This window comes from Drosophila eugracilis, unplaced genomic scaffold (assembly GCF_018153835.1).
Source record: "Drosophila eugracilis isolate 14026-0451.02 unplaced genomic scaffold, ASM1815383v1 contig_367, whole genome shotgun sequence".
Lineage (NCBI taxonomy): Eukaryota > Metazoa > Arthropoda > Insecta > Diptera > Drosophilidae > Drosophila > Drosophila eugracilis.
The window spans coordinates 4,982,140-5,008,106 of NW_024573224.1; the positions used below are offsets into that span (position 1 = coordinate 4,982,140).

Below are 25,967 nucleotides of genomic sequence, written 5' to 3' on the forward strand. Positions count from 1 at the left end.
GGAGGTTGTGCTGCCCAAGAATCAGGGCTCCTTGGGATTCAGCATCATTGGCGGCACGGATCATTCCTGTGTGCCCTTTGGCACTCGAGAGCCCGGCATTTTCATATCGCACGTAAGTATAAGAGAGGGTGTATTAACTAACAATTACCTGCTGCAGCAGCTGGAAAAAGTTTTCGAATTAAAACACTCGAGTGGCCGCAACTTGCGAATGCAAATGAGCTGCTGCTGCTCGAGCGCAATTGTTCAGAATGCAGTGGCTCGGACGTTGGCTTCATTATAAGCAGCCAACTAAGCCAGCTGCCAGTTCAAAAGTTTCAAGTTTTTTCGGCCATTTATGAGTATAACAATTGCCCTTGGGGTCTCCCTTCTTGAATCCGACAGATTGTGCCCGGCGGGATTGCCTCCAAGTGCGGCAAGCTGCGCATGGGCGATCGCATATTGAAAGTCAACGATGCGGATGTTTCCAAGGCCACACATCAGGATGCTGTTCTCGAGCTCCTAAAGCCAGGTGATGATATCAAATTGACCATTCAACACGATCCACTGCCACCAGGATTCCAGGTAAGTTTAATGGGCCAGCAAGCTCCTTACTAACCCACATTAGACTGCTTTTGTATTGTAAATATGTATATATATACGCTTTGAATCTACTTCTTACTCCTCTATAATCGATTTTTGTATACTCTGCCACTGCTCACAATCAAATTCAATACGCACAGAGCATAGAAGTAGTTTATGTAAAAACAGAGGTAAGCTCCTCTTGACTTTGGAGAGGGGATATTTTTGCAATTAGTCAAATGCTTTTTCCTACTCTTGTTGCTTTGTTTTAGACCCAAAAGAGATTCCCGATTGTTATTTGTTAGCATTTAAGCCGAGTCCTCGCTAATTTTCATCTTTCTCTTTGTTAATTGCGAATCACAGGAAGTGCTACTCAGCAAGGCGGAGGGTGAACGTTTGGGGATGCACATCAAGGGAGGTCTGAATGGACAGCGTGGTAATCCCGCCGATCCCTCCGACGAGGGTGTCTTCGTGTCCAAAATTAACTCGGTCGGAGCTGCCAGACGGGACGGAAGGCTTAAGGTAACGTAGTGCTACTGTCTTGGGCGATGACGCCTCACCCACCTTTGTTGTCTGGGGAAAACTCGATTGAAACTTTTTCTCCACCTCCTCCTCAATTTCTCCTTCAGGTGGGCATGCGTTTGCTGGAGGTTAATGGACACTCGCTGCTGGGTGCCTCGCACCAGGATGCGGTCAATGTGCTGCGCAACGCTGGCAACGAGATTCAATTGGTCGTCTGCAAAGGCTACGACAAGTCCAATTTAATTCATTCCATTGGCCAGGCCGGCGGCATGAGCACTGGCTTCAACTCGTCTGCATCCTGCAGCGGTGGCAGTCGCCAAGGTACGTAATCGTGAGCTTAACGCCCCAGTTGAGTCTTGCTTAAATTACTTTATTCTTGCTCCATTCCCCAGGCTCTCGTGCCTCGGAAACGGGCTCGGAATTGAGCCAGAGTCAGAGTGTATCCAGTCTGGACCACGAAGAAGATGACCGTTTGCGACAGGTGGGTAAAGAAATTAAGGAGCACCAAGGGAATGACTTTAAAATGCTCCTTTCCTTTTTCCCCAAAAGGACTTTGACGTTTTCGCCTCGCAGAAACCAGATGGACAGCAGCCAACTGGACAATCGGTCCTGGCAGCAGCTGCTGCCATGGTGCATGGCGCCTCATCGCCTACACCACCTGCTGCCACCTCCACGACTCCCATACCTACGCCCACACCAGTGGCAACCGCTGATTTAACAACGGCGGACACGCCAGCCACCCAGACCGTGGCGCTCATTCACGCAGAACAACAGGCCCATCAACAACAGCAGCAGCAGACGCAGCTGGCTCCGTTGGGTCAGGAGAAGAGCACCCAGGAGAAGGTAAGTGACTCGACTGGCCTTGGGACAGTTGGAGAAAACTTATGCCGCGTTGTTTCGTTTGCAAATTAGGTGCTGGAAATTGTACGCGCGGCTGACGCCTTCACCACCGTGCCACCCAAGTCACCATCGGAGCATCACGAGCAGGATAAGATACAGAAGACGACGACGGTTGTCATATCGAAGCACACGCTCGACACGAATCCAACCACCCCAACAACGCCGGCGGCACCTCTTCCCATTGCGGGAGCCGAGTCACCGAACTCTGGTAGCAGTGCTCCTTCTCCAGCGATTCCTGCATCCTCGGCAGGTTCAGTGCCAGTTCCTCCTGCCGTGGCCGTGCAGACACAGACGCCAACGAGCTCTGAGGAGAAAGATGAAGAGGAGCAGTCGCAACTACAGGTATGTAGCCACCTGGCGGTGGATGCACGTCTCTTGTCTTGGCTTTATTGTCTGTGTGTGTACGTCTTTCAATATCTGTGCGTGTACTTTTCGTTTGTGTAAAATGCCCGACCGTGTGCGTGTTCGGGTACACAGGATCCACATCCTAATACAGATACACCCATGTAACAGCTAACACGAACCGACAGTCGCCATCCCAGTAAAAAAAAAACCTCAACTCAAAACCCAACTCTAAACCCCACCAATCTCTTAACTTGATTTTTGTTTCGTATTCAGCTTGTTATGTGTTTGTGTAACTTCACTAATGCTGTTGTCCTGTCACTGACATTGCGTGTCCTGGAGTGTCTGTGACTGTGTGTATGTGTCAAAAATTTTAAAATATATACAAAAAAAAAAAACATGATAAATCAAAAACACCTCACCAGCCATATCCACAAACCACAGAGGTCACAAAACTGTTGTGATAAATTTGGCATGTGATGCCAGTTGAAAAAAGAAAAAAAACAACGAAGAGAAAGCAAAATCTGTATTTTCAACTGAATTCACAGGTAACAGCATGATAGCATCTGACCATTAAACCTACTGACTGTAACTAAAACCAAAATAATCATTGCATACGAGTATAGCACCACTTTCATTCTCTCATGTAAGCAAACACAGGCAGCATCGATTTCCATAACCACTTCGTGTGTTCTTTTGTTGCTGCTTTAAAGTGTTTTTTTCAGTTGCATTTGAATTAAAAATGAATAAAAAATCATAGCCTATCTTTGTGGGCCGCGTGTACCAGGGGGCGTATGAGTTATGTGTTCTGCATGTATCGGTCTTGCGCTTAGCTGCTCTCAGCTCCTCTGAGCTCTGTTCCATTGCTCCTTTGGCGGAGGAGTAGAATGGCCCCACATTTATTGATATGGCAGCAGACAATTTATTATTTATTAGCATATTGGCTGCTGTTGCTCCTGGCTTTCTGAGAAGGTCCTTTTTTAGCCGGGTTCACTCAGATCATTGTTCTTGTTATGGTTGTTGTTGTTGTTTTTGTTGTTATTTATGCTACTTTCATATTATATTCATTTCAGTTTGCGTCTTTACTGTTGCCGTTACTGTTGTTGTTACCTTTGCGTAGGCGGCATTGTTATTATTGTTAACGTTGATGTTGTTCTGTTTGTTGTTGGCTCTTTAAAGCATGCCCCATTTGAATTTGAAAGCAGAAGGGAACAAGCAAAAAAAAAAAAAAAGGGAATGAAATCAGGCATACATTACACACCTATATATATACAAACATATACTTACTATATAGATGGCACGTATAATAAATGTAAATGTAAATAATTCAAAAACTGCAGAAAGAAATTTCCATTAAAACGTCTCTCTTATCTTCTTCTCGTCCTTGTTCTTCTCTCATTCTCCTGAATATCCTTCAATAATGTGTGCGCTATACGCTGCTTTTCAACGAATTGTTGTTTATTTTCCTTTTTTATTTATAACTTTTCTTATTGTTTTTTTGACAATCATTTTGCAATCTGTTCCTTTGGTTATGTCCTGTTGTTTTTTCGCCCGCCTTCGATTTCGTTGCAGCTTACTGCTGAGCAGCGCATTGCTTAACAAGCGGATGTTTATCACCATAAGACTGAATATTTAGTTTAAACTGACAGAATACAAATGCTAGCAACCAAAGTAAAAGGACAGGAGGCAACAGCTTGAGTGTGCACCAACAGCAGGCACTACTGTATTTGTACTAAAAGAGTTGCAATTTATACAAGAGAAAAAGGAAACAGAAAAAAACTAGGATTTGAGGAAGCGTGTTCAAAGGGCCAAGAGTTACTACTTATAGCAGCGCTTTCCTCCCGAACTTCCCCCACTCGAAATTCAATCAAAATCTTAATGCTCTCAGCTCAGCAAATGGTTTCAATGTCTTCTCACTAGATCTCTGTCTCCAGTTCCCTTCCAATTGTTAATGTGTGCCCTATCAACACTAACAGCAACAAAGTCACACCCCAATCTCCACACACACTCACAAATACACACATCCCTGACAATTGTTGAGATAAAAGGAACTCACTACCAAAAATGTGTAAATGTATTTATCAACGCGGAGAGCTCTAAAGTTGTCGCCATTTTGCGGCAGAAAGTATTCCACTTATACATATAGTCTTTCGATGTTTATACTATGTGAAACCAAAACTGCTTACTACATATAACACACACACAAACAGATGACACCCACAATATATATACATATACATTACTAAATGTGTAACAATGTGTGGCAAGCACACACAAAAGGTCCAATTATGCAACTGAATAATACTCAAGAAAAAAAGAGAGGAGACAATTTCTGACAACAACTAAAACTAAAGCCGATGATAAAGGGCATCTTGTTAAAACCTTTTGAAAGAGCCAAGCTATACCTACACTAGGGATATTTTGTTAAAGTATCTACGAAACTGTTACCACATAGTTGAAACCGAATTCACACCTATTATATAATTGATTATTCTTGGCAGAATGGTTAGGTTTGCGTTTTCCATTTCCCATTTTCGTTGTTACCTAATGATAGTTAAATTTAATGCTAGCTAATTGGAATTCGAAGTGTGCATTTTTGATGTCAATAAATCTTAATGTATTTGTCGTAAAAAACCGCAAAAAATGGGTCAAACTTTTAATTGCATTTCGGTTCGTGGAGAAGCAAAGATTGGATTTCTGAAGTTCCTTAGTTTTTGGCCAAGAAGTTTTATTCAAGAAAGTTTTCGTTTCGTTTGATTTCGTTATTTTCCTTTTTGCCTCGTGTGAATCGTCTTTGTCTCCGTATCTGCTATATTTCTGTATGTTTCGTATCGCTGCTGCTGTTCGCTATCGCCATCGTGTGCCGAGTTCATCAACCCAAAATCATCATCCAGCAAATTGGCCAGAAGAGTCGCAGTCGCAGTCGCAGTCACCCACCTCATCATCAAGCAGAAAATCACTGGTAATTGGCTAATGGACGCAGGTTTCAAAGGAGCACCCAAAAACAAAACCAAACAGAATCGTACAACTTTTGTGTGTGTCGTTCGCACTGCATCATCAAAAACAAACAACAATAAAAACACCCACGATTCATCCTCACTGTCTTACCAAGAATCCCTCACCACACCATCACACCCACTCACCATTAACGCTGCACACTGCAATTTGTGTTCCTAGCTTGTGTGTGGTGACGTTGCACCCGAAAAAAAAAAACCAAACCACAACCCAACTAAAACGAATCTATATCGAACTAAATGAGCAATCCACCAACAATTCAAACTCCAATAGCAACGTGGCACCCAGACCCCTGAACGCCTGGCCCCCGGAGCACGTAACTCCTATCAGCAGATGCTGGAGTCCCAGGAGGAGAACCGAACTTCTGGCAAGGCCACCCAAACGGTGCCCAAGAAGGCAGAGCCCGTGTATATAATAGATGACGAGGACGATGACGATGAAGAGGAGGATGAAGATATTTCAGGTTCCCAAAAGTTTGACGACATAGATGCCATCCTGGAGGAGGACGAAGAGGACATCGAGAGCTCTCCACCGCTGGTGCAGTCACCGCCATCCTATGCCGACACCGATTCTGATACCTTCGACCGCCGACGTGGTCGTTATACCAGCGACTCAGAAAGTGATTGTAGACCATATAAGCCATCAAGATCGGGACGCAGTACCCCTGAATATGGAGGACATCGAAAGTCTGTTAGTTTTGACCTCAGCGGCGATGAGCGCTCCAAATCGGATTACGAGCGATCCCGCTCTCGCACACCAGATGGTTATACTAGGGCCTATGATTCGGAGCAAGATACTCGATCGGGACGCAGTCGTCTACCGCGGAAGGGCATCCTGCGAGCCACTAGTCCGTGCTCCACTTTGGAAAAAACAGTTCCCATTGTGCCCGCAGTGGCTCGCATCCGTGATGTAGAGTCCCCCCAATTGCAGCGTGTTTCACGGGCCACCTCGCCAGATCGTCCTGGTGAACTAGACCGCGAAAATCCCTTCCGGTATCAAACATCCGAGGATGATGAGTACACGAGGATAGCCAAGGAAGTTAGCAGATCACCTCGTTCTCCGCGTTCAACACGCGAACACTTCTTCTTTGGCTCCTCGAGGTCCAGTGAGGATCTACTCGAGCAATCCCAGTCGCAGTCCAGTGGGCGCAGCACACCCAATACCGTGATCTCCAAATCCACGGAGAACTTAACAGGCACTCGACCAAAAATACCTCCACCCGTGGCTCCAAAGCCGCAGTTAAAGAAGGCGGATCTGGTGCGGAATGTGGCGCTGGAAACCTTCCAGAACAGCGATGTGGGCCAAGGTGACTTTACGGTCTTTGAGCACGACGCCAGCACGAATACGATCCATCCCGTGGAGGCCAAAGTTCCCGTGAGGGTGGTGGGCAAGACGAAACCGAGTCGCCCGAGGGAATCACCACCACCGCCGCCTGTGAACTTTGCCACCCTGCCCAAGTTACCGAGTACGCCCACTTTGCGGGAGGCGGAGGAGTCAATCTACATGGAGGCTCTGCCACCCACACCATCGCAGCTCCGCCCCCATGAGTTCGTGCACGAGAACTCACCGGACAATATTCTCGTTTCGCCGCAGGAGCACCGCGAGTATTTGTTGCGGGAAAATGAGCTGAGGAATCAGTTGCGGGCACCCTATGAACCCGCACCACCTGTTCCAATTGCTGGCGGCGGATATTCGGTAACGAATCCCTTCCTAGATACTTTCGACACCGACATTGACAGCCTGCCATTGCCACCACCGCCCACACCGCCTGCCCACCAACACACACGTCATTTGCATGAGCCGCCGCAGTTTCCGCCACCACTAACCGCTAACGCATCCACGTCTCCATCTTGTTCTTCCAATGCTGCTGCTGGTGGCGCCACTAACCGCTTGATGGATTCGCCGCAACGACAGCTGCTGGTCGCCGGGTCGCCCACCCAGATCTTTCCCACGGCCCAGATACTGCCCGTGCAGTATGCAAGTCTGCCGCAACCGCAGCAGCCCAACACGCTCACCCTAAAGCCCGCTTCCCCCTCTTCGACCCCTGACCCTAGACAGCCCCTTTTTAACCTGGTACTTGTGCCCGGCGACCAAGTGGCCAACAAGTCTTCGCCGGCGATGCTCTACCTGCAATCGCCGCAGTTATCGGTGAGTGAATCGAGTGGCAGACCCAAACGGGGACCACCACCTCCTCCGCCCGTTACCGTGACCTCACCCACGCCTTCGTATGCCGGCATGAAGTTCCCGACCTTCTCGGAAATTGTGGTCAGCCCCGACGCAAATAGCAATTACCAAAACATGACCACGGCGCGTGTTGGCATCTCGAATTCCTCGCTGGCCCACAGCACTAGTTCCTTTTCCATTGGCTCCTCCAGCTCTTCGCTTTTGCTGAACAACAGTTCGTCCTCGGCAGGTGGAGGAGGACGTGGAGTTGGAGGTGGTCTCCACCCCAGTTATTACGAGACGGCCGAGGAGATCTACTCGACCATCGAGGAGGAGGCCATTTACAGCAACACCTCGTTCTTTGATTCGCGACGTAGCAGTGACACTTCGGTTTCCTGCCGAGCCTCCAAGTCGCCCACTCCCCCACCTTTACCTCCCAAGCGTCCGCTGAAACCGACCAAATTGCGTACCGCTCCCGCCCCACCGCCGGTGGCCCAAAAGCCCCATGGTCTAAGAGGCATGGCCAGTTTTAAACTGCGCTCTCAGTCCCAACCGCAATTGGCGGGGGCGTGGCAGCAACCCCCTACGCCAAGAACACCCACCACGCCCACTGGCAAGGAGACAACTGTGTAGTCTCAGGCTCTTTGATTTTTGTTAACCAGTAAACTTTGGGTTGGAATTAAATCTAAGAATAAATCTAAACAGTTAGCCAAAGTACTTCCAAAGACACGTCGCCCATTTTCAGTTTAGTAAATAAAAACATAACACACTTTTTTAAAAAAGAATATATTTGTTTAAGAATATTCATTATTTTAATGAATAATACTAAATAATGTTTATACATTTCATTCTTTATCGAGTCTTCAATATAAAAATTCCAAAATAATAGTTTATCCAGCAAAATCAGTACAAATTCTGTTTAAGAGACAAAACAAATTGCATATACAAGTATTAAAAGATTATTTCTGCTTCGTGCTGTTTTCCCAATTTTAATTAATGGCCTAAAAATATCCAGTCATTATATACCGCAACGTATGATTTTAGATTTATTCTTGTTTAAAAATCGTAGACCGCCACACCCAACCGCAAACCACTTGCCTTCGGTTGGTGTGCGACAATGACTATGCTTTTAATTGCTGCTAAGGTGACCGCAGAACCTTCTTGTTGCCGCCCTCGTTATTCTTTTTTTTCGCCTCTGCCTCATGTCACTGCTCATACATTTTAATTAAATTCTAACACCTTTTTGCCATCAATTAAATGGCCCAACCCCTTGCCTTATTCTCTCTGTCTGTCCCTGGCATCGACTGCAATTTTCAATATTTTCATTTCACTCGCTCGCAATTTAAATTGATTGATTTGAGGGTCGTGTCTGTGCCGAACTGCTGAACTTGCAGCAGACCGGGTGGCACACCTTTCCTGCTAATTAGATGCAACTTTTTGTTGACTTTCGAGACGCCCTCGACCCCCATTAAGCTCAAGGCACCCACACCCTACCCTTCTAGTTGCCCACAAAATTGCAGTTGAAATTGAGCAGCAAGCGGTTGAAGTTTAATGGGCACCACCTCCCTGCTCCTGCTACTGCTCCTGCCCCTTTGATCCTGCTCCTACTGCTGGCTGTCACTTGCTCACCTGCCGACTCCCTCAGTCTCGGGCCAAGTTTAATTTGACGTTGATTGAAACAGTTGGCTGCTTATGGTCGCCCACCTGCAGTTACCACGCCCACCGGGCCATTAATTTCTGCTACTGCTGCCGCTGATGCCGCCGCTGCCGCCCGTTTTTATTATTGCCTTTTGTTTTGCAAAAGTAAAAAACGAAAATGAAAATAATAAAAAAAAAAGAGACCATCACGAAAAACCGACGAATAAATAAGTAGTATAACGAAGAAAAATACCTGAGTATAAACGAAATAACAGAAAAACAGACAGAAAACACAATTTTACAATTTATAAAGTTAATTTTGCCGTAGCGCTGCTAAGTTGATTTTAATGCTAATTTATTTTATCAAGACAAAGAAGCAAGCTGAACATTTTTAATTGCATACCTTAAGGCAAATAAACATTGCGTATTATTCTTATTTGCGTTTCGTGGGCTCTTTTCATTTTGTCTTGTTGTCCACAACCGCCCCTCTTGGCCTTGTTTATTGTATTGTGTAAACAATGTTGAGCACTCGAAAAAACGATTGCTTAAATGAGAACGATAGCCCACCCGCTGTGTCCAATGGGAGGCCAGTGACCTTGACTTACTTAGCCTTTTATCTAATTGGACCGTGACCCCCATTGGACAAGTGGAACCATACTGGTTAGCAAGCTTACGCTTTGACACCTGGCCCTGCACTGATTTCGCTCTCGACTGGTTACCCCTTTTTAATGTCCCATATCTCGTTGTTCTCTTTGTTTTTATCTTATCACAAAGTACTCGTAATTGCCCCGCGATAATAAGAGTTATCATCGCCTTATCGTTGATGTCACCCCGGTACACATACGACGAAAATCTTTCACCCACTAACACTGCTCGCATGGTCTGAATAATTCAATGGCTTATTGGCTTTTAATGCGCTGGCCAGGGCTGAAATGCACACACACACACACGTATATATACATAGACACTGGTATCGGTTAACACACACATTCTCAACACTTTCATGGCTCAATAAATTCCTATTAGCTGGACTGCTGAGCAGAGCAAAAGGCAGCTCTCCAGCTCCTCTAGCTCCTCCAGCTCGTCCAGCTCCTCCGGCTGCAGACTGATGCTGATAAACCAAGCTCCAGTTCAGTCCGGCTACTCTACTCCTCCATGTTGTTGCCTCTGCGCATTGACTTTAATTGAAAATCGAAAAATCCGATACGAAATTAATTTCTCTTCTAAAAATACAGCTCAGTTAAGCTGGCACTCCTGCTGCTTTCACTTTTCCCCATGCACTTGTCGTGCCCTCCACCCGTGCTCCCTTGGTTCTACGTCTTGGTTTATTTATGAGCTCTCTGGACTGGTGTGGTCTGGGTGATGGTCGGACTGGTCTGGCTCTCGACTGGTCCTTGCTGGAGGGTCGAACCCTACTAGCTTCGTATAAGGTTGCAATTTGTGCAGTTTAACGCTGGCCTTTGCCCTGTTTGCCTTTGTTTCGTCTGAGTCCCCTGGTTGCCCCTTTTGCCCATTTCTCGACTGCTGCCATTTAATGACTTTGTCGTCGTAGTCGCAGTCATCGTTGCTCTGCAGGCACACTAACTATCCACCACCGTCCCGGCTTGGCTTTATCTGGCTACTGTGTCTCATGTTGCCCAGCACGAGGAATTGCATGAAAGCATAAAACCGACAGTACACACGACTTTGGGTGATAAATGGCCAGCTCCGGTTTGGTTCGTTCCGTTCTAACCCACGCAGCTGTAATTTGCGCCCTCTCCAATTCAATCCGATGCCAGCCACCACCCCACTGTAAATTATATGCCCCGAGTGCGGAACACAGAGGCACAGACCCAAAAATGTCGGCTTGGTCACTTTATGATTGAGCCAGCCTATATGGCTGATCCTGCTAAACCCAAACCGGAACGCCCCTTTTTGGGACAGACCGAAGGCCTGACTGTTTCTCTGCCTGTCTGCCTGCCTTTTTAATAAACTTGTGTAGTGCCATCAATTTTCTTTATGGCCATTTTGGATTTTTCACAGCGCGCGCTTTGAAATTTGCAGTTTTTCCCAGTCATTTAATTGAAAATATGGCTGGGGCTGCCAGCGTCTCTGCTTTATCTGTTTATTGATTTTTTTCTTCTTTCGTTTAATAAATCCTTGCTCTCTTTTCTCTGTGCTCGTTGAGTTGCTAACAAAAACGTTTTGCCATTTTCCAGTCAACACCTGCCAGCAGGGACGGAGTCGAGCAGGAGTTCACAACTAAGCCAACACCGACTAAAGTGCCTAAATCGGTTTCCGATAAAAAACGCTTCTTTGAGTCAGCCATGGAGGATCAACACAAGCCCACACAAAAGACAGGTGAGTCAATGGTTAGCCAGAAAAGTTCCATGATTGAATGAGTGCCAAGGGGTAGCTCGGCTTGGCTTGTCCTGGCTTGGGAATGTCTTTTTGCACTTTGCCCAAGCAGCTAGTGGTCTTGCCACTTAAATCCCACTTCTTGGCCCAAGTTGTCAATCAAACCACTTATCTGTGGTTGCCAAGCCACCTCAACGTTGGTCGTCACCTTTCGTTCGGCGGTTGGCTTAATTAGAAAGGGGGTAAAACACGGTTTCCAACGCCATTTGCATGACAAAGTCTGGAGCAGCTACAGCGGTGAAGAGAGGAGAGGGAAGAGGAATCCACTTAGGCAGCTAACTGGCTAAGCTGCATCGGATCGCTATTTATTTAATTTCCTAACTTAATAGCGGGGCGATGTCCTTAGCTCACACTGATTTTATATACTCTGTTTTTGCTTGCAGACAAAGTTTTCTCATTCCTGTCAAAGGATGAAGTGGAAAAACTTAGGCAGGAGGAGGAGAGGAAAATTGCAACATTGCGCCGTGATAAAAATTCCAGATTACTGGATGCCGCCAACGACAACATTGACAAGGATGCTGGAGTAAAGGGCCATGGCAACAGCAAGAGCAGTGGCGAGGATAATGATGACAGCGACCAGGAGGCCATAGCTCGCGGAGATTCCGTTGACAACGCCGCTCTGGGGCACTTGGATGATGCGGAGGACATGAGGTAAGTGCGGATGTGCGAAGCTCTCATTTCGGATTATTGGTGCTTGCATTATGCGCTTTTTATGTTACATCTGAATGCACAGACACGCCCCACATACACACATTCACACCCACGACCCGCCCAACCAATCAATCAATCAATCAATCACCCTTTACCCTATGCGATTATGATAACCATACACTCTCTCTCACACACACATATATACGATACTCACACTACTTTCACGGTGTTTGTGCATTTGCTTAGTATAATACTTTTAAACGAAGTTAAATTCTTAAGTTTTTATTGGTCAATTGGTTTTTTCGCTGGCTTTTGGTTTGGTTCTGGTGCCGGTTCTCTTACAGCTGCTTTAAAATATGGGTTGCTCTTAAGTTTAGACGCCTTCAATCGCTCATACAAACTCAAACACAAAAAACCCACAAAATACCATACACACTTTATTTACTATCCATGCAGTCAACTGACGGAGCTGCTAATCATCATTGAGACTTAGTATGTTATTAAATAGGGATAGCGATCTATGGCTGAGAGGTCTTTAATAGTAAGTACACTTCCCCCCAACGCCATACACACTCGTACACTCACATGCATACGATTATAAGCGAGTAAGCCCTAAGCAGTTTAAGTTTTATGTAGCACTTAAGCGTTGTATGGACTCGTAAATCGCAGCCAGACTCTCAGCCGTTAGTCTACTTAAAAAAGTAAGGAAAATAAAAAAGTAAACAGAATGTAAGGATCTCGAGACGGAGGTGAAGTAAAAATGACGGAAAAACATGTTATGGTTCTGGCGATGAAATCTTTTTAGTATATAGACCTCGCCCTGTGGGCTTCAAATCTCATCCCGTCGTGTATATGATAATCTAGTCGGAGCTGCTGAACTTAAAAGTGTAAGTATTTCCGCTGCAGCTTTACTTAATTTTTGCCAAGCATTGCGTATACGCAATGTTGGCCCCCCAGGCCTTCACCCTTGCCCTTCATCCTTCGCTCTCTGTTTCTGTTCCTGCTCCTTCCGTGTGGGCGTCCTACTCCACTCCAATCCACTCCACTTGAATTCCCCGCGGCACAATGCCAGCTGTTTTTACAATTGAATAACTTCATTTGGGTATTCCGCAAATTGCGTTTTGTGCGTTTGCTCACTCAACTGGGCGGGGCCAGCTCAGATTTGGATTCAGATTCGGATTCGGATTCGCTTTGGGTCCCCGGCAATGGATCGGCAAACGAGCCACCAAGAGAACATCACGCAACACGTACGCATAATTCAGTATCCGCTGGGAATCGATGATTTTATGCTAAGTATGTTGCAGTGAATTAAGCGCCACGAATGAATCAGAGTCGTGTCTGTCTGAAACACGAATAAAAAGACACTCGCCGGCTTTCGCTGGCTCAAATGATATTTTAATGTCCTGAAACCCCCAGCTCGAAACAGGCAATTATAATTAGCGCCTTTGGGAGTAGGTGGTGGTGGGTGATGCCCACTTGATGGCTCCTCAAACCGCTGTCGGTGGCATGCAACACGTAGCAACCACAGCAGGCCATTGTGTCAAAAGGCAACTAGTTTTCCGGTGTGCGTAGGAGGAGGTGCCAACCACCGTCGGTGAACAAACAAAAACTGAACAATGAAAGAAACTAAAAGCTTATGCCAGGTGGTCTCCGCACAACCACCGCAGCAGCCATCCAAAGCCACCCAGCCACCAATACACCTACCCGACCACCATGGCAGCCATTTTGTACACAGAGCTGGCGCTTATCAGCCAACTTTCACACATATGTGCTCCGCTTGGTTGAAGGACTCGGCGTCCCCACGCGATGTTCCAGTGGCTGACTCTAACAACATTATATAATGAGCAACAACAAAGTAATTTAATACAATTTCGCCCCAAAGCTGTTGCAGGAAAACATTAAAAAGAGCGCAACCATTAGACGTCAGCAGAAGTCGCCGTCGGAATACCCTTCTCAGGTCAATACACCGCAAATCAGTTGCTTGACCTTTGCCATGAACAACAGCAAGCTCAACCTGAAGTTGAAAGTTTCTAACAAGTTTTGAAATGATAGAAGATATTCAATGAAACTCATTGACTGATCAGAAACTGCTACCACATTTCCGGTCATAAGGGTATTCACTGAATCCAAATAGTTGAGAACGGAGAGAAAAGAAAGAAAAACAAGCAGACACGTATGACAACAGCAGATATCATATAGCTTGACAAGTTGCCGACATTTAAGGACTCCGTTGTCCTTTGTGTTGGCGAATAAAATTTACTCCAAGAATAGAGCTATGAAAATAACGCGAAATGTGTACACAAAAGAAATGGCTAATTTCACTTTAGCGTTTATGTACATTTCATTACAAAGGCGTTCTGATGGAATTTCAAAGGACTGGCCCTAAACCCTTCTATATGTTTTGATATTCCAAGACTTCCTTCATCTCTCCACCGATCACCGGAGGCATTTGTTTTTCTAACCTTGCGCATAAATCAAGCCGCAAGAACTAATCATTAATTTGATACAAATTTTGAGTATAAATATCTCATGACTTCATAGTCCCCCCAGAGCTGAGAATTCGGCGCAATTTCACCACTAGACGCCTGTTTGTCAACTTGGCCAAGAAGACCTTGAAGTGGAATTGGCTGGGGCCCAGCTGCCAAAACTTCGGGAACGAATGGCGACCCGTTCCATGCCCCAACCTCCGCCCAATCCCCACAACCAAAACCAAAAAACCCGCCTGCCAGCTGGCTTTACAACTTTACATGCATAATATAATAAATTGAAATGTGTGTTATTATGTTGCTTGGGCTCTAGCCTTGGAATTCATAACGAGGAAAAGAAGATAAACATGTTAATAACCTTGTAATAAATTTCTAGCAAGAATTTCTACTAGTTTCGTTCTTCTTTTTCCTGTTCTTGTTTATATATTTTTTCCATGCATAAAATGTGTAAAAAAAAGGCAATGAGAAGTGGAATATTAGTTTATATATATATTTGCTGAAAAACCCATATCAAATTAGCCGGCAAGGCAGTAGTGTGCTCCAAACTATTTGTATTTATATTCAAATTAAACTCGTCTAAATCTATAAAAGTTGTGGAACACAAAAGGCTCGCCAGATCCGTGTTTATGAATTTTTTTTCTTGGCGACATCAAATTGGCTTCCGTGACGACAAAAGACGTTGTCTCGATGTCGGCAAAACGCAATCAAATTCTTAGTCGTGCATTAATCGTCTAATTTATTGTTTGATAATTTATGAACTATTATTAGTTGGTCCATCGGTTTGCCGGCTATTCCGATTATTCCACTATTCTCTGATGGCCGGAATATACACCCTCGCTCTCGCTTTCAATTGGTTTGCGGTTGCGGTTGCTGTTGACCCTGAAATATTGGCAGCGACAAGACAATTGGTGGATTTTTGAGTTTTTTTTTCCCCAATTTGATTTTTGATTTTTTAGTGGTCAACTGAGATGGCGGCGCGGTGGCGGCGACCGCAGAATTGTTTTTTGTGTATTTTGTATTTTTGTGTCTCTTCTTTCGGATTTTGATATTAAATTTTTTTTACATTTAAATGTGTATGTTTGCGGCCGTTTGCTTCTTGGACGTTTTTGTGATTTTATGCAGATGAAAATATTTATGTTTTGTTGATTGCGCATAAATTAATTTATATTTTATGGCGTTGGCGCTTCGTTCGTTCCTCAAATGGATCGGTCCGCGGCGTATGCAAATCGGCATGCCGTTGTCTGTGTGTCTGATATAAAAGCATAATTTGACCTTAAGCTAAAAATGAGGGCGTTAATGATGTTTTTTGTTTTCCTTTTCTCAGTCTATTTTATTAATTTTTTTTTCGTTGGTCGTTGTATGCGTTTTGGTTGATTGTTTTGTTTAGATTGTTGCTTTTTTGGTCACATAAATATTAATTACAAGTCGTGGAAAACCCGGCTACATTTCGCCAAAGACAAAGTGAAATCCCTGTGGACCAAAAACCTTAAAAAAGAGAACCAAACCAAAAGAAGAATCGCGAAATTCCTTGGCAAACCAAGAAGCATTGTGTGTTTATTATTTTACAATTAGCTCGACACTCTCTCTCTCTTTCTCTGCACCTTTTTAATTGTACACCACAAAAACTTTCTGTTTCTGCTTTTCCAAACCACTTTTGCAGGAATCCACTCGAAGAAATCGAAGCAGTATTTAGAAGTTAAACTAAACTAAGCTCTGACACCCTCACTACGACTTGTGCGAATGTGACACGTTTATTAACCATAGCCTTAAGTGTAACCTATATATATACCATATATCTTACTATGTATGTAAAGTGTGAATTTCGAACGAGACTTTTTTTGCGAACTTAAGCTAGACCTAATGAAGCGAGCAGTAAACCAACTAATCTGCAATATAAAGTCATTTTTATATACTGCGACACGAAAACTTTTTATACCCATATATACTATATATATATACGTACCCGTAACATGTTAACGCTGAAATGTGAACTTTATAGAGTGACAACTACCACGATTCCCCGCCCACTGGCACGCCCACACCTTACACCTGATATGGATAAGAGCATGGTGTTAATGCCACATGCTGTCTCTCCCCTTTGCATTTTATTAGCCTAATTATTTCTCTCTTTTCAAATTGCCCAACTTTCCGAACAACAACTAGTCTGTCTGAGTTGGCTACACTTGAAATTTTTCAGTTCACAACCTGCACACTCACACACCTGCAGCACTTCTAGGACCTCCTTCCAAACCCACACACACACACACACAAAAATACTAAACACCCACACAGACCAGATGAACTCCAGTGCCTTGTGTGTTGCTTGCATAATTTATGTGCATTTTGCATTTTTGAAAATGTTTGTTATTAAAAATAATGATTTTTAGAGCAGGACAAGAAGTCTCATTAGTTCGCTGTGTTCTTTTCGTACCTTTGTCACCTTTGGCCCCTTGCCACTTTTTAAATTGCCATAGATTAATGTGTGTAGATAAAGTCACGATTTCGTAGTCAGACACGCAGGTATTGTCGGGTTAATGTCGACTTATCGCCTTAACGACTGTATATCCATGGATTACACTGCATTTACCGCGATTGTTATTCGTTAAACATACCAAAATCTTGAATTTAATTGAAAGAAAAAAAAAAAACAAATAACTGAGATAATTTACAGGGAGTCCAGGTGTTTTATTTTTATGTAACCATTGAAAAAGGTTTAGCGTTTAATGTTCCTGACCAATAATTCGTATATCCGTATTCCGAAATCAAGCAAAATGTATTCCTAAAGTCTCCAGCTAGTTAAGTTTTTATGGTAGTCAAAACGGTGTTGAAACTTTCGATATATTTTATAAATATTTATATGTTAAAAGTCTGTGAACCACATAAATAAGAACTGCTTAACAATGTATTAATATTACTGACTACGGTTATGGAAACACGGCATTATCATTACCATTATTATTATTATTATTATTAATCATCCACATATGTACGTATTTGTCATCGATTTGTGCCATACATATTTATGTAACTTTGTTATTTTGCATACAAAAGAAGTACAATTTATTATACTAGAAATAAAGGCGAATGATTCAAATTAGCTTTATGGCCATTTATTTATCGTACCAATCATCACGTTTGCATAATTGTTTAACTTTAACCAACATTCGAGCACTCTTCGGTTGTGGTTTTTTCATCATTTACCTATCCACCTACCTACCCACCTCTTTACTACCTACCATTGCCACTTGACTTTATTGGGGGTGTTTTAATTATTCTGGCTTTTTCATATCATAATGAGCGGGCGAGTCGAGCAATTAGCAATGCAAAGATGAAAAACAATCATTTAGAGCTGAACTTCGAGTAGAAAAAAAAGAGAAAGTTTCATTGGGCATTGCATAAATCTGTCAATTGCAAAAGTTGAACGCGCCGGAATACTGTGGTGCTGGTGGTCCAATCCCAGAGACCAACTGGGGATTATTGTTAGGAGGCGCGCGGACGAGTGCCGGGGCAAAGTTCATTTAAAAGTCGAGAGGACAAATGAATGAATAAAAGGAGCCAAAGAAATGAGCAAGAAAGGAATCCTGGAGAATATTATAAGTGCAATTCCCTGGGTCAGGAGTTGCCCATCCCCAGCTACCAACTATGTACTCCACGTACCCTTAGTTGGCTCCTTCATTCCGGTTTGCTCCTCCAGATTCCTCAGGCATGACATTTGCGTAGGTAGCGAGAGTGTTTCAACGAAAAGTTTCTCTCTCCTTTTTCGCTGCTGCTGGTGCTGCTCCAAGGACCAAGGACTAAGGAAGCCCGGCGGCGTTCAAATTGAAAAACATAAATCACTCAAGCAGAAGTTGCTACCTTGCGACTTAGTAGTAGTAGTAGTATGTAGTAGGTGTAGTAGTAATAGTAGCCGTAGCACCGGCTTTGTGTGAATATTTTCGTATTAAAGTTAAATTGAAAGTGTGTAGCAATTTGTTAAAGACAAAAGTCAGTTTGGCTGCAAGGGGCATATAAAAAAGTCAAACGAACGGATAGGCCACAAAGTTCAGACAGGAGGAAGGATCCCGAGACCCTGCCAAAATCCCATTGCAAATAGTTCTAAGGCGCTTTATTTTAAAATTAATTTTGCATACAACTATGCTGCTGCTCCTGCTGCTATGCTCCATGAACATGTACGACCATGGTTATATAGTGCGAGACGGGTCTTGGCAAGTTTTACGACTCCGCAGACAAGGTCCTGGGCTCCTCGGCACGCTAATCTCCAGCTGCCATGTTATTGCACTTGTTGGCAAAGTTTTTCAAAAAGTGATTTTGTCAGGGTTTGGCGGTAGGGAGTCCTTTCCCTTTGCTCCTTTCTGGCAGCTAACTTTACAGTATGTTTCTTGGTTTTTAATTACAACAAATTCGACTTGTTATGCCAAAAGTTTTCAGGGAATCCAGGGCACGTACCCACAAGTGTGACTAAAAGAAATTAACGTCATTATGTTTTGTAACTGCTCATATCACGTGCTAACCGCATCTCACCGAAACTCCCTTTTGGTTTTGACAAGCAAATTATTTGATTAAATAAATATATGTGTGTTGTTATTGTTTTACTTTGCACAATTCGAACACGAAAACCATTTCTCAAAAATTATGACAGAACCGCACAAAGTCTGGCGCCGACATTGCCACATGCCCCCAGCAAAATACCCAAACAGAAGCATCAGCAGAAGTCGGATTCGAAAGTTAAACCCATCGAGGCAACTCCCACGCCAGTTGATCCGCCCAAGCCCTCATTGCTGCCCAAGCCAAAGGTCAAGGTTGTCATTCCGCCAGCATTGCAACAGCGTCTTAAGCAACAGCAGCAGCAACAGCAATCCCAGCCTGAAGAGCCCTCAATTCCGGAGGAGGAACTTCATCATCAGCCGGATCCAGATTCGCCCACCGCCCCAGGAGGCAGTCGTATACCAATAAGAACCCTAAAGGCCGAACGGCGCGCCTTGGCCTCGGCTGCCCGCCAATCCGGACTTAGTGTGGAGGAGTATCTGAAGCAACTGGAGGCGCAGGACGATAAAGAGTCCCCGGTTTCGCCCACTACGCCCACTGGCAAAAGCCGTTCCATGATTAAGTAAGTTGAATGCGTGACGGTCAACGAGTTGACATGCGTGCAGGGTCCAGGTCCAGGCCCAGACCCCCAGAAAAGGTTACAGGTCAAGTGTCGCCCAATTGTGGGCGTGCGAAATGCCAGAGACTAGCCCCTTGTTTAGGTTGGACTATATAGAACACCCACACCAAATATATGCGATACACCCAATGAATGCACCCACTCACGCGAGGCAATACAAACAACTCTCAATGTTTCCGTATATGTATATCTATGTATATCTCTATGTCGAATTGGAACACCTACATCTTTGTTTTTTAGTTAGCGGTGTCTGTCTTAGTCACACCCACTTTCTTTCTCTCTCTCTCTCTTTGTAAATACAATATAATAGTCATATTTTGTAATTAGTTTTGCTTAAGCTGGAGTTCAGATTGAGTATCAGTTGCCCAAAATAATATATTTTAAAGATGTATATGCTAACTCTTTGATTATCATTCTTAGTGCTGAGAAGCGCGCCTCATGGCGGGCAGCTCGTCTTCGTTCACTGGAACAGGGTGCCGTAGAGGCCCAGGATGTGATCAAGAATATGCGCAAGATGACCGACGATCTGATTACCCACGAGTCCAGAGCCAGCGAGGTAAGTTTTGAACACGGGGTTAAATCCTCGAAAACTAACTGAACCCATAGCCAAAACCCAAAAACCATATCCATTAACTTGCGCCCGATGATGCGGAGGAATGGCCTGCAACTTGCCTGCGAACATAATCAAATATATGAGCAAAAGAACCCACATAGCTACATGGTTTGCTTCACTAACTAACCGCAAGATATACTAATATACCCTTCAGACTCTCGATTGTAACTAATGAAGGATCAAAAATCGATATCGAGATCGGGACCGGGACCGGGAGAAGTGTATCCCCCAATTGGAAATTTCCCTTAAATTTAAAACCTATACCCTATCTAAATTTCTCACCTACTTCTATCTCTTATTTATTGTCTACCCACTAATCAGGCTCAGCCGAAAATAGTCTTTCCCAAAATTGCCATAAAATCGAGCGACGGTCCAGTCATTGTGCGCGAACGCGAGAAAATACTCGATGAGAAGATTGTGCGCCGCACTGAGGAGGTGCCCTGCCCCATTACGGGGCGACCTCAACTGCGCACCGTCGAGTACATTGAGAAAATCATCGAGACGGAGGTTAGAGCCAGCAAATCAAATTCAAACCAGCAATTACTGTATTATATATCAATTGGCACCAATTTGAGTTTCGTTTGAGCATTATTATTGGTCTATACAGCGTCCTAGATACATTCTTTACACATATATACATATATAAATATACCTAAATAGGTTTCTGTTGCCGTTTGAGTATTGTGTGTTTTGTATCCCAGTATATTGTATCAGTTGTATAAGTTGTTGCGCCCCCCTTTTGTAGTCCGTATTTCCGGTTGCACATTATGAACATTTAATGCACCACACCCATTAAGCACTTGCAGAACGTCTCCCATTGTACAAAGCAATCATCTCCCTGGCATCGTCTTAATTATTTTATAGAGCTCATCATTTTTATGGTCTGTCAAGGATGTCTGTCCGTTTCTTGGTTGGACTTGGTTAGTCGTCGCCTTTCCTGGTCTCGTGGAAAGTTTGTCCGACTGCCGCCGTTAAGTAAAACAAATTTTAATATCCTCGAAGCACTCAGTTGCCAAGGGGATTTTGTTGACATTTCCAGGGCTTACGCGACCAGGTGCTTCACGCCCACGCGGACTCTCAACGCAGGCTGAAGTGCAGCGCATAAAAAGGACAATAAGCCACTTTTGCGAGCCACCTACGCGAAAAGGTTTTCTCTTCCGTTTTTCGTATCCGAAAAATGATTTCCAGTTATTGTTTGCCATTTGACTGTCGCGGTTTTTTTTTAAGGTCGAACCCTTGAAAGAGTTTCATTGTCTGTTTTTAGGGGCTTGTTGTTGTCACGTGTCTATAAAGCTATAACGACTCAGTCGACCGTCATTTGGGGCTTGATTCTGGATACAATTTTTAGTATGCAAACGCATTATAATGACGCGCGGCTTTTTATGGCCGAGTCCATTAAAATTAAAGCAAAAGTTTTTTGTTTTTCGGTTGTTTGTTTGAATAGGCAGAAGGGGCAAAAGCAGCAACAGCAACAACAACAGCAGTGTTTTAATGAGTTTCAAAATATATACTTATAAAAAGAATGCAAATAAAAACAAACAAACAAACCAGGCAAACACGCAAAGCATTTTATGCTCTATTGTTATTCTGCGGGCACGTGTTTAGACCCGGTTTTCGGTTTTCAATTTGCCAACGGATGGAAGGAAGTGCCATCAGAAACAAGCCGAAAGAATGTCAACAGCAAGAAAAGAAGGCCTTCTGGCCAGGGAACTGCAGTTTCATCTCATCTTTCTGGGACTGCAAGCAATGCCTTGCAGTATCTGATTCTGAATCCGAATCTGGCTGTGGTTTCATTCTGGTAATTCGAGTGCAAAAAACTTTGCTACAGGGCCAACCGAGAGAGAAAGAGACTTTGCCTTCTGTCCGGAGGCTGACCCCGTTGCATTGAATTCGCCGCAGGATGTCGCCGGAGCAGGCTCTATTTTCGGATTGCCTGTCAGCTGCAGTTTAGTTTCGGCTTATCATCCTGGTCGGGACTAGCTTGTGTGTTAGGCGGCCCCTCTGGGGACTAGATGAAAATGCAGGCAATTTTCTTTTTTAGTCGTTTGTCAATTTGCCTCATATCACGTATACGACTAGGCTGCCCCTGTGCGTGCTAGCTTCTCGAAATTCGCCCAGGTCGTGATCAGATCAACTAGAACTTTAAAAGTTTTGCACGTCTACTACTACTATCACCCACCCACCCATCCATAATTACTAACGTTAACTAACATCTGTATGTACATAGGGATGTATTTGTGTAGCCTTCACCATCTGTACTCATTGCATCACTTCTTTTGGCCTGGCCCTCACACACCTCAATTCACCCATCAAGCTGTTCGTTTTCCACCTCGCTGTATAAATTAGCTGTAAGCGCTTTGAGTGGGACCCACATCTCTGGTTGCGGTGCCTGCGCCTTCTGCTTTCTTTGGCCTTGCTTCCATTAGTAGTTAGTGTGCTGGCAAACCGAATGCACAACGTATCCGCCTCATCTACACTTAGGTGGAGACTTGCAAGGAGCGCATCATATCCTTGGAGCTGCAAGTGCCTGAACCTGAGGACGAAGGCAGGCTAGATGATACGCAACCGCCGCTGGAACTCGAGGCAGATGACTTCCAAGAAGATGAAGATGAAGATGAAGAGGATGATGATGAAGATGACGATGACGATGACTACGAGGATGAGGATGAGGAGGAGGATACCGCCTCCATTGTGACCGTACAGGCGAACAATGAAAAGCTGTTCCTGCGCCACGACTCAGATACCTATGGTCCTTCATCCATTGAAAGTGTTGCATCCGGAAAGGTGCGAATCAAGCCCACTCCTCTGTCGCTTCACCAAACTATGGCCAAGGAGACGACCATTGTGGAGGTCCTGAATCCGGTTATTGGAGGCGATGGCAGTGCCCGCACCATTCACGTGAGCGGTAGCTTGCCCTTCGACGAGGACGATTTCGAGCAGGGTGCCGTGGCCGTACTTCGCAGTGAAACTTTCGTCTTGCCAGGAGCCGCCTGCGGCGGTAGGTCTGAGCTGTCATTAAATGCTAAAATGAAAACCGTGCTCGAGGAGCTGCTGGAGAACGAGCGCGTCAAATTGAATTTGCAAAAGAGCCTCGAAGGCGAAGAGGAGGACGACGAGGATGGCAGTGCCTATGGCGACGCGCGGGACGATGAGGAGAGCGCCTACGGCGATGCCATCGACGATGTGGTTGACTTTGGCGGCGCCACGGTCACGAGTCGCGTTGCTAATGACCAGGATGATGCCAAGAACGGTAATCAGCAGCTGCTCGAGGAGCTGATTAAGGACAGCAACCGCAACACAATCATTGCTAAATTGGCGGGCCAATTGTCGGACGATGATGAAGAGGATGACGACGAAGAAGAGGAAGAAGAGAGCAGTGACTCCTCGGACGAGGATAGCGATGACTCCGACGAGGAGGACAATGCTCAGGAGCAGCTGAATGTCACCTACGTGCAGGGTGCCCAGGTGATCGAGAATCTCAATACATTGGCCACAGGCAGCAAGCTGCAAAAGTCACAGACGTACACGACCATCAAGGAGGCTGAGGAGCCAAAGGAGGAAGATACGAAACTGGAGGAGAAACTATCTACGGAGAAGCCCTGCGGAGCTGACACCCTGGCCCAATTGCAGGCTGAGCAACGCGCTCTGGCCGAGATCTCAAAGCAGCTGCGCAAGTCTGTAGAGGATTTGCTTAGCGCCGATGGCGGTACTGTGGTGGAAACCCAAAGGACCTACACTTTGCCCGTTGCCAGCGATAGTTCATCCGTCGTCACAGTCACCGAGGTTGTCAAGAAGCAAAAGAAAAAGAAGGGTGAGTCTGGAGAGGATCTGTTCAACCGCCTTCTAAGCGCCGGCGAGTCGGAGCGTCAGATTTTCGACCGACAGCAGGGGGAGACCATAACGACCACCACCACCACCACAGAGGCTCTGAGTTCAGAGGACAACGAGCCAAGCACCAGTGTGGTGACCACAACGCGGACCGTGTCCAACATTGTGACCAGCGGCATTCCAAGGCCAGAAACCAGCAAGCAGAACAACCGCAGCAGCAATAGTAGCAACAACAATAACCGCAACAAGAACAAGCGAAAGGGCAAAAAGAAGTAGAGGATATCCGGTAGCAGCTGTAAGGAAATGGGATAAAGTGTTGAAGTTGCGTATACGCCGTGTGGTGGGTATGGGTATGAGTATGTGATCCGAGCGAATCCTTACACGCACAACCTCCCGCACTCACACACACACACAGACAAAATCCCACTACTCACACATAGACATATCAGCGTGTTGGAGAAGGACTCGCTGTCATCATTATAGATACCCACTAATTGTATACATATGTATATTATGGATGTACGATATATTCGCATATGTATTGATAATTTTAATTAATTGTGCAAATAACGTGTCCCTTGCATTTACAAAAAACAAACCCATTTGTTACTAATCATGAAAGTGTGTACGCATTAAAACAAAATATTTTCATTGCAAATTAAAATCAAATCGAATCGATGAATGAGATATTGCAAGAATTTAACTGCAAATTTAATGTTGTGCAGCAACCACAAAGAAACGACAACAACACAAATCGCCACACTGGGCCCATCCGAATTGAATTAATACGAAAACATCAGGCAAAAAAACAAAAACAACACACAAAAAAAAAAAAGAAACAAAAATCTTATTTAATTGAATTAAATAATTTCACTTTGTTTGCATTTAACTATCATTTGCATACAGCATCTGGTTTTTCTCCCTCTCATTTTTTTACCAAATGGGCTTTTCTTATTTTCCGCAAATTAAATTTACGTTTTATGTTCTAGCACAAAAAGTAGGAGCTATCGCAAAGTCCGGGCACAGCAGCCGGACGAAGTATTCAGGATGATCCTTCACGAGAACCATCTATAAACTTTAAGCATTCCGACTGCCCTTGTTTTTTGGGCTTACTCTTCTTAGTTTTTTAGCCATTAAGCAAAATCTACAAACAACTAAACAACTATTTCGATACGAAAAAAAAACGAGAGCAGAGAACATAAATCAAATAATCGTAAATAATGTAGTTAGAAGCAGTGTTTAAGTGCGTCCAGTTGTAATCCGTAGTATATGTAATACAAGGCATAAGCACAACTATGACAAATGTCCTATGGCGATTTCAGTTTCCACTTTTATACAAATGTAAAAATATTTACAAGCAATTTTATGTAATACCTATATGATATTTAGTATGTAAATTCGTCTTTTTATGAAAAACGAAAGCGAAAGAAACGCCGCAAAATGAATGAAAATAAACAAATTGTATGCATTTTTATTTAAAAAAAAACAACAACATTTGTGTTAATTTAATTCGCCGAGTGGCTTTTTTATTTCAGTCCCATTGTGGGCGAGGGATTTGGCTGAATGGCATCTGAATGGGGATTTTTCTGTCATCATTTTCGCCAAGGGCGTGTAATTACGTCAACTGGCTTTGCTGCAAATAATCCATATCTATAAACAGACCCAGGCGATGCTATTTTTATGCGGCTTA

At 44.4% G+C, this 25,967-nt stretch overlaps 1 protein-coding gene across 34 annotated transcripts in view; it reads left to right on the forward strand.

Annotated features, from left to right (window-relative positions):
* The window catches only part of LOC108113576 (protein lap4), a 62,145-nt gene extending 36,409 nt beyond the window's left edge, over positions 1-25,736 (forward strand). For 7 of the 34 annotated variants that reach the window (XM_017224167.2, XM_017224172.2, XM_017224168.2 and 4 more), the window contains 15 exons: positions 2-112; positions 382-561; positions 720-749; positions 922-1,080; positions 1,188-1,401; positions 1,473-1,561; positions 1,630-1,923; positions 1,993-2,322; positions 5,611-7,485; positions 11,337-11,478; positions 11,919-12,186; positions 19,312-19,779; positions 20,257-20,392; positions 20,771-20,956; positions 22,931-25,736. In XM_017224167.2, the coding sequence (XP_017079656.2) occupies positions 2-112; positions 382-561; positions 720-749; positions 922-1,080; positions 1,188-1,401; positions 1,473-1,561; positions 1,630-1,923; positions 1,993-2,322; positions 5,611-7,485; positions 11,337-11,478; positions 11,919-12,186; positions 19,312-19,779; positions 20,257-20,392; positions 20,771-20,956; positions 22,931-24,553 (6,105 nt within the window). In that variant the 3' untranslated portion in view covers positions 24,554-25,736. Of the gene's footprint in view, position 1; positions 113-381; positions 562-719; positions 750-921; positions 1,081-1,187; positions 1,402-1,472; positions 1,562-1,629; positions 1,924-1,992; positions 2,323-3,894; positions 5,569-5,610; positions 9,575-11,336; positions 11,479-11,918; positions 12,187-16,332; positions 17,770-19,311; positions 19,780-20,256; positions 20,393-20,770; positions 20,957-22,930 lie in introns of those variants that run through there. The other 27 variants (XM_017224188.2, XM_017224182.2, XM_017224189.2 and 24 more) reach the window with 18 other exon arrangements.
* The last annotated feature ends 231 nt before the right edge of the window (positions 25,737-25,967 follow it).